This window comes from Podarcis melisellensis (assembly GCF_964234715.1).
Source record: "Podarcis melisellensis genome assembly, chromosome: 6".
Lineage (NCBI taxonomy): Eukaryota > Metazoa > Chordata > Lepidosauria > Squamata > Lacertidae > Podarcis > Podarcis melisellensis.
This window is the reverse complement of record NC_138538.1, coordinates 65,344,779-65,357,947: the sequence shown is the minus strand read 5'-3', so window position 1 is coordinate 65,357,947 and position 13,169 is coordinate 65,344,779. Positions and strand designations below refer to the sequence as shown.

The following is a 13,169-nucleotide window of genomic DNA, read 5'->3' as shown; positions in this document are numbered from 1 at the left end:
AATTTGGATGTTTGATTTCTTATGTTGGTTTATCATGGCAAATAATGTTGTTTATTTCCCCCCTTCCTTCTCTCACATTTAGAATGTATGACACAAAACTATCTTTTGGAATAGAGAACTTCCATAGGGTGAGCATATTTTAGAAAGAAAATTCCCCAGGCAATCTAAGGAGTACCAGCTACATATTGCCAGAATCCCAACCCACCATTATTTCTATATAAACCTGTCTTGCCCAGCAGTGGGTACAAAAATGATGCATTTAGGTTCCTGATCCAAAAAACCATCCATTGACAGTTCACAACTTATTTCCTCATCTGACTTGGTGTAAAAATGTAGTTATCAAGTTTCTGCCAGCAACTGTTCTGCACATTACTTCCAGGAGAATATTGTAGACTCTTGCTCTTGAAGGTGATGAAGCAAACCTTACTTTATCTATACTCTACTTAGAATACTGCATATTGATGAAGGATATTAATGAATTAAGAGGTAAAAAAAATCACATGACTTTCAAGAACTGTAGTTTATTATTTCCAAACTTACACAGTTCTAGTGCGCACTGTGTACTTAGGTAGCCCCACACTGGCTTAGTTCTATGCCATAGCCCTGTCGTGGCATGGCACAAATTTTTGGCGTTTGTGCTACCTGTGGTATGTCTGATAAAAGCAGGAAGTTGGTTAGTCATTGTTTTGACTATGCTGAATACTGAAAAGAGGAGAAAGCCTACACGTTATTGGGGTGAATATATTGGAACTAGCAATACGAGGAATGCAGTGTTCTGTGACTTACAGTGGTACCTCGAGTTACGAACGCCTCAGGTTACAAATGCCTCAGGTTACAAACTCGGCTAACCTGGAAGAGTTACCTCAAGTTGAGAACTTTGCCCCAGGATGAGAACGGAAATTGTGTGCCAGCAGCGCAGCAGCAGCAAGAGGCCTCATTAGCGTAAGCACGCCTCTAGTTAAGAACAGTTTCAGGTCTTAACCTTAACAGTTTCAGCTCTTAACGGACCTCCGGAACGAATTAAGTTCATAACTAGAGGCACCACTGTATTTATTTTAACTGTAGGTAGCATGGAGGCTCCCTTTGCTAATTGGTGGTAAGGAAAACAGAATCAAAACAATCCATTTATGGACATGTGAAAAAATAATGCTTCCTCCTCAACTACCAAATCTGTGATTTATGTATATTTCACAACACTTAGGAAATGATAGTATCTTTGGGAATGGTCATATGATAGTGAGAGGCTTTCTCTCTCTAATGAGGCTACTTATTAGAGGAATTGCAGGGAATTTTTGTGTCCTTGCTAAAGATATTGCTAGAGATATTGCTTTTCTGCTTGTGTGAGAGGCCAAATGCCATGTTTTTCTCCTGTAGTGAGAGGTTTTTGTTAGTTTAAGACTATTATAAATGTAATAGGGAGGTAAAAATACTGTGTTTTGGTGAATTGAACAAGTTCACAATAGGAAAAACAATGTGTGTACAGTGGTACCTCAGGTTACATACGCTTCAGGTTACACACTCAGCTAACCCAGAAATAGTGCTTCAGATTAAGAACTTTGCTTCAAGATAAGAACAGAAATCGGGCTCTGGCGGCAGCGGGAAATGCCATTACTTAAATTGGTGCTTCAGGTTAAGAACAGTTTGAGGTTAAGTACGGACCTCCAGAACGAATTAAGTACTTAACCTGAGGTGTCACTGTGTTTTAAAGCATGATTGTGATGACATAGAGCACTGCATTTCAACTAGTGGATTATGTCAACTAGATTATCCACCTGCATTTGATGTCTTAATGAATACCATCCTAAACTGTTAGAAGGCATTCTGTGCCACTTGAGCCTTCAGTGAAAATGATGGTTCTAGTAGCAACCTCAGCCTTGGTCCTTGGTCATTCTAAGGCAGTGGTGAATCCCACTCATCCAAGCTGAGGAACATCTTACAAACTCTGCCAGTTTTGTCTGGATTGAATCTCAGTTTGTTTGCCCCCACCCATTCTATTTCTGCATCCAGACAGTGGTCTATTCCCACCAGGCTCTGAAGAGAATGTCAAATGGAGCTTTGTGTCATTTCCAAATGGATGACAATACACTCCAACTCCTTTAACTACTTCGCTTAGCAGATTCAAATAGGTATTTAACATCATGGGGATAAGATGAAAACTTGTGGGATCAGCAGATATGCTGTAGGGTAAAGCAGAAATCCCATGGGACCACATTTTGGAATTGGCCCTGTAGGTAAGTGTAGAACCATCATAAAAAAGTCGTTGTCCCTCCTACTCTTTTTTAACCTACATTGTTTGCAAACAGGAAAGAGTGAATACTTTGAAGGTTGTCATATGCCATGCCATATGGACAGTAAATACACTGACTTTTTCTTAATTCTGTTGTCTCTTTCCCACAGTATCCTTGTTAAAAGAAATGTAAATTGCTTGAAAATGATGTCTGGCATGCATCATGGACATTAGCAATGGTGACTATTAAGCTTAGTGGAGCTACACTGGAATTCCTCAAAGCTCAGAAGAGAAGTTCATATTCTATTCATTTTTGCAATGGTAGGAAATAATTGAAATATATTTGTTTAAAATTATTGTGGTTTCTTGTATCATTAAATCTTTTAAATGCTATTGTATTTATTCTAATGACCAGTTAAATTTACTCTGAAGTCCATGTAAACACCATTTTGTGATAGGATATATATATATACACCTGTCAACTTACATATACACACAGGTCCTGCTATCCAAATGCATGCTATACAAAAATTCACTTATCCAAACACAAGCAATTAGTATCCAAAACTTGCTGTACATATTGCAGAATCAGATATCCAAACAGCTGGACCTGCATGCAAGACTGTAAGCAGTCTTAAACAAGATTACCTTTTTGCATTTTGCTGGTCCTCAAGCCATTTCAGCAGAAACCATGGTGGGAAGGAGGGAGGGGGAGAGCTCAGACAAATAAGAGAGCATTTTTTTCCCTTCCTTGTTTGCATTTTGCAAGTTTCAGAATGTTTTCCTGGGTTTCCCCAGGTTTTCTTGTCATTTTGGGCTCAAAATTCAGTGGTTGGGGACACATTAGAAATTGTTGCATAGGAATCAATTGACTAAGCGAACGCTCACCTGACAAACAATTTCCTGAGAACGCATTATGTTCAGGTAGTGAAATATGCATGTATAAAAAATGAATGAATATTTAGTATTATGAATTTCTTTCTTTCTTTATGGATGAATCTTTTGAAGTCTGAAACCAGACACCCAGGGATGTGATACATCCTCTAGTACAGGCATGTCCAACACCCAAGAGAATGTGATCTATTCACAGTATAAAAAAAACCTGGCAGTGATCTACCTATTGTCATTGGAGGGAGGAAGAGCGTGCGTGGGGTGGGTGGATTGCCCAGAGTTGTTGAGCTTTTTAGGGGGAGGATTGCACAGAGTTTTTTAGCTTTCCCCCTGTAACTTTTTGTACATGATAAGGCTCCCAGGATCCAGCCAGCCAGAGATCTACTGGTTGGACATCCCTGCTCTAGTGAATATTTCTAATTATGATATTTTATAATTAGACATTTTGTCTTGTTTTTAGGTTGTAGTTTTGTTTTATTTTGTGGTATCTTGATTTCTGTAAACTGTCTTTTGTACATTTGTGGAAAAGTAGTGTATAAATGGGTCCACTGAAAAACAAGTAGAATATTGGCATGCCCAGGGGAACCATGCAGAACTAAGGGGTAGAAAACTCCAACCCCCATGCTCAGAAACCATTGGAAATTGAGTACAGTAATATCTCCGTGAATGTCCGCCCCGTCGACCATCCATTTTGGTGAATGTCCGCGAAAAACCCAGAAGTACCGGAATGGGTTACTTCTGGGTTTGCCGCTCGCGCATGTGCAGAAGCATAAACCGCTCCGCGTGTATGTGCAGAGCAGCACTTTGTCAAGCGTCCCTTTCGTGGAGTGTCCAGTGCTCCGGAACTGATCCCGGACTCAGAACAAGGTACCACTGTACCAGTTGGAAAAATAAAATGAGTGTGGGTGTATGGTGAATAGGGCTAGGCGATATATAATATATTATTCAAAACCGGTTTGAAGTCTATATCATTATATCAGTTTCATAATTTTTGACCCAGCAGTATACCACAAATCTCAATCTCTCTCTCTCTCTCTCTCTCTCTCTCTCTCTCTCTCTCTCTCTCTCTCTGTGTGTGTGTGTGTACACACATACATGCGCTATGCAAAAATCACGATGCAAGAAAATCTTTATTTCTGACATGGTGATACATTGCAATGTTGAAAACCAGATATTGCCCAGCTCTACTGTTTGCCTCTGCATACTTCCATCCTTATTTGAGACATTGTGATATATCAGTATACAGTGGTACCTCAGAACTCGAACGTAGTCCATTCCAGAAGACTGTTCAACTTCTGAAACGTTCGAGTTCCGAGGCGCAGCTTCCGATTGGCCAACAGCTCGGTTTTTGCACAGTGGAAGCCACATCGGACTTCCATGTTTCGAAGAACATTTGAAAACCAGAGCATTTCCAGGTTTTCGGCGTTTGGGAGCTGAAATGTTTGAGAATGGAGCCATTTGAGTTGCGAGGTACCACTGTATGATGATGTTTAGCTAGTGATATATCAAAACGTTGAAAACCAGATATTGCACAGGACTAGTGGGGAAGAGGAATGCCCTGAGTTAGGAGCTCTTTATAGCTTATATAATCCTGGAGGAGGTCATGCCTGCCTAGCAAGAACCCCTGCCTGGATCGTTCCTGTTAGGAGACGAGGATGCACTGAAAATTTTGTTTCAGGTTTCACTTGTTTGCTATAACTTATAATGCAGTGTAATATAATCGAGATATTTCTCCAATCTACATAGTGCCATCATTTACTTGAGGTGACAACTTGTTTATCTTTGTTCTGTTTCATTTTTAGTGGAAATAGAATCTCTTTTTATACAAATCCCAAGGAAAATCCCCAATGTATGTGGTTGTTTGGATCATAATTGATAATGGGTATTGCCTGCTGTTTAACTCTAGTATTTAAAGGCATGGTATGTTAAGAAGAAAGGCTGCATTTCTTGCATGAGATTAGACACTTTTTAGAAAGGAGTTACGTTGCCACCATTGTTAGACTTGTGGCTGTTAAAATTATTTTGAGCTTTTCTGTACAATGAAAAATGTATTGAACAGGCTGAGTATTCTGTAGAGAAGTTTTGCAAAGTAACAACTTCAGACATAAGCTACACCCAGTTTCTGTAGTAGGCTGCCTGCTATGCTTTATAATTCTGGGAGGTGGCACTAGTTACACAGAGCAGAGTGTACTCCTGGGAACTGGAAGTTGTTGGATGTGGTTTGTATTGCTTTCTTAGCATTCTTATGTCACACTACCCTGCTTTTTGTCTCTGGTACTAATTGAAGACCTAGGCTGTGATCCAGAGAGATGCTTTTTTTGTGCAAGACAATAGCTGCGCATGCCTTTTTAGATATAGAAGTGCAGACCATTGCATAAGCCAGGGGTAAGCAAACTTTTTCAGCAGGGGGCCGTTCCACTGTCCCTCAGACCTTGTGGGGGGCCGGACTATTTTTTTTGGGGGGGGGGAAGGAGAAATGAATGAATTTCTATGCCCCACAAATAACCCAGAGATGCATTTTAAATAAAAGCACACATTCTACTCATGTAAAAACATGCTGATTTCCGGCCTGTGTGTGGGCCAGATCGAGGTGATTGGGCTGCATCAGGCCCCTGGGCCTTAGTTTATACATAGGCTGCATGTAAGATTATTACGGAAGCTACTTGTTCAAGGAAAATAGTTGCTTTGCATGCAGGACAGGTTTTCCAGTTTACACCCATAGCGGTATATGTAATTGGTTTACAAATAAATAATATTCCAGGGGTGGTGACTTAAAACCCTTCTGCCACCACTTTCTATTTTATTTTTATCTATAATTTAATTTAAAAGCTAAATCTTTTTGCATCCCTCTGTTATTAAATGCTTGAGATGCATCTACTTTGGATACATAGTATTTTGAAAATGAATGGCTGATTCAGAAGATAGTATTAACAAGATTACATAATTGAGAGAGCACTGTTGTATCAAGCACACAATTATATCTGTTCAGGGAAATATACGTGTAGCACCTACCTCTGCACGGATGTCTAGGGATTTGTGCTTTTCTACATTGTGAAATGCAAATATGTATGTACTGTACCTTGTTACCCATGCTTGCTTAGATTGCCATGATTGTGATAGCTTCAGAAACTTTTAGCAGTCATAGGAATTACATGCAACTGCTTGCTTATGGATTCATAGGAATCCACATGCTGCTGCTTGCTATACCAAGAATACCTACATGTAGATAGTTATTTCACATCTCAACATATCTTAACCAGCCCTTCATAAAATATAATTGTGTGGAATATGAATTATTATGGTATAGTCATAATTTTTTATGAAAACTAGTTTTTATTCTAATTTGGTTAATATGTGCTAGTTTTCTGACATAGAGCTTCCCTATAAATTCCACATCATTTCTCTACTTGGGCATTGTTCCTTATGGACAGAAAGCAATCCAAAACTTTAAATTTATCAGGTATCTTTCAGACAGAATGGATTCTAATAAAAGAAGGAAGCAGTTGGTTCTAAGGGCAGAACCTTCACATGCTCTTTGCTGTGTAATGTTGGAGTTGGTTAGTGCATGTTGCTGATAACGCCACATACGGGACAGCTGCATATTCCTTCATTGCAGAGGGTTGGACTAGATCAGGGGTAGTCAACCTTTTTATACCTACAGCCCACTAATTCATCTTTCTTGATGGTAAAATTTCCTTACCAGTGCTTGATGGAAGGAGGATTCAGCTTGTGCCATAGAACCGCCTACCACCCACCCAGAATCCTGAAACACCCGCTAGTGGACAATAGGGACCACGTTGACAACCCCTGGACTAGATGATCAGGGTCTTTAAAATGGGGTTTAACTTCATTTTCATACTAGTCTTTTCCACATTTCCAAAACGGACTATCATGGGGAATTATGTCGTCTTTGGAGATTTATTTGAATCTTTGTGCCCTGGCTTCTGCAGTGAAGATCTTCAAGCTGGATGATGGTATACATGGTGATGGTATATAGTCAACCCTCCCCAATGTGCACACATCCCAGTTGTCCTTAGACTGATGGATCAGGGTAGATTATACTTCCCTTTAGCCCTGCAGTTGCGGGACAACTGGCAATTATAAAGCGGAGTGAAGTGTTCTTCTGGCAGAGAAGCCAACATCATGCAGGTGGCTGCACCAGGCTTGTCTTCCCTGTGTCATTACATTCTTCATGGAATGCATCAGTGGTTGTGGGACTGCAAAGGTTGGAAAGGTGTGACATGATAAATCCAGAAATCCAGTTCAGTTACAGCTTGATTACTAAGGATAGACCATTTGAAGTATACAACAATTTATTTTCTTGATCAAAACATCAGAGCATTTGCTTATTGCCAAACCCAGTAACTTTAGTTCAGAATCCCTTGTTAAATTTTAATGAATAATGTATGTTTTCAGTTTTAGGGACAAATAATATTCCCCATTGTGGTTAGACTCCATGTAGCAGGGATGGGGACTTGTAGCCCTCCAGATGTTGTTGAACTCTCACCAGTTCCAGTTAATGTAATAGTCCAGCAACATTTGAAGGGCCATTTGTTGTCCATCCCTCCCATATAGTATGCTTTGTGCACCAGACATTTAGGATTATCTCATCTAGGCTTTGCTTCCTTGATATCATGGCTTTCTGGAAGATAGGAAAACAAGCATTTCATCCTCCCAAATAAAATATTTGCATTATGTATTTCAGATTTTGCTTTTGAAGCATGTTTACATTGATGAGCAGAATACTCCTTTAAAACACCTTACTAAACTGGATAATTTGAAACAAATGTTCCTTTCATTTGCAAGGAGTTACATTATCTGTTTTCTTTGCATTCATATACAAGGGCCTACTTTGTTCCCACTAAAAGGACATAATTTATCACAGTTTTTTCTCCTGAAAAGGTATGAGAGTAGTTGTGTCACATAGATCAAAATCATGAGCCTCAACATTTGTTTTCCCAGCAGTCCATCTCTTTAATGGAAAAAATAGGAAATGACTTTAACGCTTGGACAATTTTTACAATTTAGAAGTGGGTATAATTTATTTTGCATTAGAATTTGGTTTTATTTATGTCTGTGTAATTTATAAGTTACTTCCACTATTATTCCAAAATTCTTATAATTCTAGTATTTATAAGTGGTTTAGGGAGCCTCTCTGTTGCTTAATATGTTTATATTATTTAGCTTATAAAACCTTCTGAAAATGAAGCAGAGACTACCATCTTATTTCATAAGATATCGAAGTCACTGGAGTTTAGAAGCCCATCCTAGTTTCTCCTAGGTTTTTTTTAAAAAAATCTTGATGTTCCATTTGATTATGATTGTGTCTTATCCTGCTAAATCATTTCATCCATTAACTTTGGTTTTTAGTGCAGTTGATTTGTACATGAGATTCAATCAATTAAGTACATCTTGATATCTATCAGTTTTAACTTAGAGTGAAACTGTGGTATAAAATAGTAACAGTCCAGTCTTGTACAGGATTACCCTGAAGCAAGTTTCACTAAGTTTAATGAGGCTTACTGCTGAGTAAATGTGCATAATTTTTTTAGCTCCATTTGCTTTATTTTTCCACTGTCTTTATTTCTAGTTTCAGTAGACAAGTTTTGAATTAGAGGCATATATGATCTTCTATTCATTCACTGTTGACTTGTTGATTTGTTTTTGTCAGCAGCTCCTCCTGACACAAGCATTACTGTATTTTTCGCCCTATAGGACGCACTTTTTCCCCTCCAAAAATGAAGGGGAAATGTGTGTGCGTCCTATGGGGCAAATGCAGGCTTCAGGAAGCTATCCGCAAGCCTTGCAAGCCCGGCGGGAGTTCCCGCGGGCTCGCAAGGCTTGCGCGCAGGTGTCTGCAAGGCTTGCGGGCAGCAGCCTGCACCCCACAAGCTCGGGGGACAGCTCCGCCTTCCCGCTGTTCCCCGACCTGGTTTGGAGGCTGGCACTGGGGAGAAGCGCTCTTCTCCCCAACGCCATCCCCACAAGCTCGGGGGACAGTGGGGAGGCGGAGCGCTGCCATCCCGCTGTTCCTCGACCTGGTTTGGAGGCTGGCGCTGGGGAGAAGCGCGCTTCTCCTCAGCGCCAGCCCCACAAGCTCGGGGGACAGCGGGGAGGCGGAGCACTGCCATCCCGCTGTTCCCCGACCTGGTTTGGATTCCCCGACCTGGTTTGGGGGGGGGAAATAAAGGATTTTTTCCCCCTTTATTCCCCCCCCCCAAAAAAAACCACAACTAGGTGCGTCCTATGGGCCGGTGCACCCTATGGGACGAAAAATACGGTAATTCAGTTTTCCAAGGATTGACCTTGGCACAAGGAAGAGAAGTGATAGTATATCCCACATGGTCTTAGGCTTCTTATATTACACCAGTGGCATAGGACTCATAGGCACAGGGAGTCACATGCCACTGAGTTAACATAAGGACCAAGCATAGGAGAGATAACTGTGAGGTTCTGTTTTAAGAACCCACCAGGTCTTTGTCAGGAATCATGTAGCCCAGTTCCAACATACTTGAAGCCTGGGAATTTTTATCCCCAAAGGTAAAACCTGATGCAACTTTTAGGGATGATGATAGACCCTATCATTAGTGGACAAGATTCTAGTTGTGAATAAAGGAAAGCATTGTGAAATATATTCCTGTACATTTTTAAAAGCTTAGAATTAGCAGTGAATTCAAGCAGACTGTCTTTGATTGGACAAATTTATATACATATGCTTATTTCCTTTACTTGCTCCAGTGCTATTAACAGACTGTATTGGTTGACTCAGGGCTGAGCCATAAGAGTAGACAACTTTTATGGGTTGTTTTGTTTTTTTCTGCAGTCAAATGATGAAATTCATCACTGTGGGTTTGCTTGAAACGAGCAAATTGTCTTGGGAGATGAGTCCAGTAATTGACTTTCGTCTTAAAGTGTGTGCAGAAATGATAAGCATGTTTGCAACATGCCTCTGGACACAATTTTCAACTCCTGCTTTAGTCATAGGATATCCTTTTGGGTTATGAGTGTAGAAGTAGATGATTCACAGCTTGAGTTGTAGTTTTTTTGTCCTTTTTTGAATTATAAATTGAAAAATACTGTTGAAGTTAGATAGAACCTTTTTGTATTTTCTCTTAAATGCATTAGAAATCCTTCCTGTTCATTTAATGCCAGAAACAATGTTTATGTAACTTTTCTGTTTGGCTTAACTGAAAGAAAATGATTTTCATTTTATAAACCTGCTTTAGTGTCAAAACCTTTTTCTGACCCTCTGTTATATAAATAGTAGTGTCAATATTGAGCAGTTAACATATGCTAATAAATTTAGATGATTGCCCTGCTGTCACAAGGAAACTACCATAATAGAGATCCTTATTTAGTCATAAAATTGAAATGTTAGCATATTTTCTACTACAGACAATGCTTTTTCTCATTGTTTTATTTACCTTTCTTTGAAGGTTTCGGAATGAGTGGATCATGAGGAACATACTTTAGGGACTTGCCATAGTATGGCTGCTTCTCGATCTACTCGTGTCACAAGATCAACAGTAGGGTTAAATGGTTTGGATGAAAATTTTTGTGGCCGAACTTTAAGAAATCGTAGCATCGCTCATCCAGAGGAAGTTTCTTCTCTTCCACAAGTAAGATCAAGATCACCAAAGAAGAAACCAGAATCTCTGCAGACTCAAAAGGGAAATAACAGCGCACGAAGTAACGATGTGAAACAGCAAAGTTCTAGGGAATCATGGGTAAGCCCTAGAAAGAGGGGACTATCAGCTTCAGAAAAGGATAGTGTTGAGAAACAAATTGTGGACAATTGTGAGAAGAAACAAGGGGAACCTCATTCACCAGTTTTAAAGCGAGTTAAGCGCTGCCTGCGTTCAGAGGGACAAAACAGTTCAGAAGAAGTGTTGTCCTCTAAAACAGGGAAGGAAAGATTGGAACGCAAGAGTTCAGTACCAGACAATGCTGCAGTCACTCCAGGAGCTAAACGAGCTTGTCGATGTCTTATATTGGACGATAGTGATAAAAGGGAAGTTAAAAAAGTGAATGCTTGTGCAGAAAGAATTAACAGTTTCTCAGTATCCGAAGAACTTGCAGGTTGTCAGACTGTCAATGGAGTTGATGGGAGAGGTCCAAATGCTGCAAAGTGTGACAACTGTCAGCCTGACGGGAATACTGCACAAAACAATGTTGTTTCCTGTTCATCTAAGGAAAAAGATGTTGCAGAAAATGGAAATGCATTGGCCCACTCATCATTTTTTCTCAACAGAAATAAAGAGGACAGTTTTATTGACCACAGTGTGCCTTGCACAAATTCACAAGAACAGTTAACATTAGAGGACCACAAACAATTAAACAACTGTTTGCCTGAGGAAACTACTAATCAGGCACACGAGTCAGGTACGGGTACGGGGTCCTCTTCTGAAATCCAGTCACCTTTATTAAGGGATTCTGAGGAGGAAGTAGACGTGGTGGGTGATAGCAGTGCCTCAAAAGAACAGTCTGAAAAAACCAACAGCAACCTGGGCAATTGTCACGAGAGTACATCAGTCTCAGGTGAACCTGAACCATCAGTTTCTGTTTTGGACTGTGTTTCCACTCAAATTGCATCTGTGTCAGAACCTCAAGAACACAGATACACACTGAGAACATCACCATGGAGGGTGGGCACAGCAAAAGGTAGCCCTACTAAACATAACTCTCCATGTAGAGAAAATGGACAGCTTGAGGAGAACAATCACAGTGCCGCTGAAACGAATGTAGAATCAAGTATTACCAATATCAATGGGTCTTCTGTAAACACAGATACTGTTCTGAATGAGAAAGAGAGAAGTTGTGATTCCGGGGAATATATAGATGAAGGACTAAGTAAACCTCCCCCAGAGGCTAGACTTGTTACTGGATCCCTACCATCTGCCAAAGAGAGTGCCAATCTTCATGCTGTAGAAGAGGAAGAGGAAGAGCCTGATGTGTATTTCTTTGAATCAGATCATGTGGCATTGAAACACAACAAAGAGTATGTGTAACTATGGTAACCATGGATTCTGCTTTTTGTTTGTTATTCAAGCCCCTAGTTTTTCAAATACTATTACATCTGCCTTAGTGTAATTTCATTTAAATAATAGTTTTCTTTAGAATACACTTGAATTCTGCAAGAACTATGATTTAAGTATATTATTTTAGTGTGAGAATATAGCAGGAAGTTGACTTTAAGGCTGCAATCTTATATCTATCTAGAAGCAAGCCACATTGAACTCAATGGGTCTTATTGCTGAGTAGACATGTGTAGAATTGCAGTGTAAAACTTCATTGTTTTTGTTTTTGAAAGCTATTTCAGAATTAGAGTTTTACATTTCAGGTTTTATTACAACGTTTGAGTGAAAACTTCATTTTATTAGTATGCTAAATACAATGTAGTCTGTAGAATGGTGATATTAGTGTACATAGCAGAGTGTATAAATTGTCAGTGAGTTATGGCAGTTACATAGTATTGCAAAAGAGATTAGTTTATATAAGCTTCAAATTAATTAACTTGGTTTACGTTGCTAACTTACTGTGTAGCAGTTTCTAAACTTACTGTCATCTGTAAAATCTAGTAATGTTGCATGGAATTCAGCATTGTGAATTTCAGTTTGCACAGATGAAACAATCCCTTCTCTCCTCTCCCTGTGCGCTGTTGGGGTTCTACGACTTCCACAAGTCAATTTTGGGATGCATGCAGTGGGGTGTAGAGAGGGGTGGGGGAGCCCCACTGCACAAGCGGAAGTCCCCATTTGTGCAAGCAGAAGTTCTGCTTATCAGGCTTCTTATATATGAATCCCTCTCATAATAAAATCATATGGTTCATCAATTAGGTTTAATACATTATTAGCTGTATAAATATATTGCTTGTCATTTTGACAGGTGGAGGTTGGGAAGGTTTGTGAACTGCATATAACCTTCAAGGTATATAGATAGTTCTTTTCCATGTGAATCATCAACAGCTAAACATCCGGCAGTGAATTATTCTTAACCGCCCCCCTGCCCACATTTGGCCTTTGCTGGGTACAGGAGGCTGATGAAGTAGCAA

The 13,169-nt window shown here is 39.8% G+C and overlaps 1 protein-coding gene across 7 annotated transcripts in view; it reads left to right on the top strand.

The window, feature by feature from the left end:
- Window positions 1-13,169, top strand: part of ZZZ3 (zinc finger ZZ-type containing 3) — a 41,950-nt gene that overhangs the window by 7,075 nt on the left and 21,706 nt on the right. For 5 of the 7 annotated variants that reach the window (XM_081914634.1, XM_081914633.1, XM_081914632.1 and 2 more), the window contains exons 2-3: window positions 2,398-2,548; window positions 10,555-12,116. In XM_081914634.1, coding sequence (XP_081770760.1) covers window positions 10,606-12,116 — 1,511 coding nt within the window. In that variant the 5' untranslated portion in view covers window positions 2,398-2,548; window positions 10,555-10,605. The remainder of the gene's footprint in view (window positions 1-2,397; window positions 2,549-10,554; window positions 12,117-13,169) is intronic. The other 2 variants (XM_081914630.1, XM_081914631.1) reach the window with 1 other exon arrangement.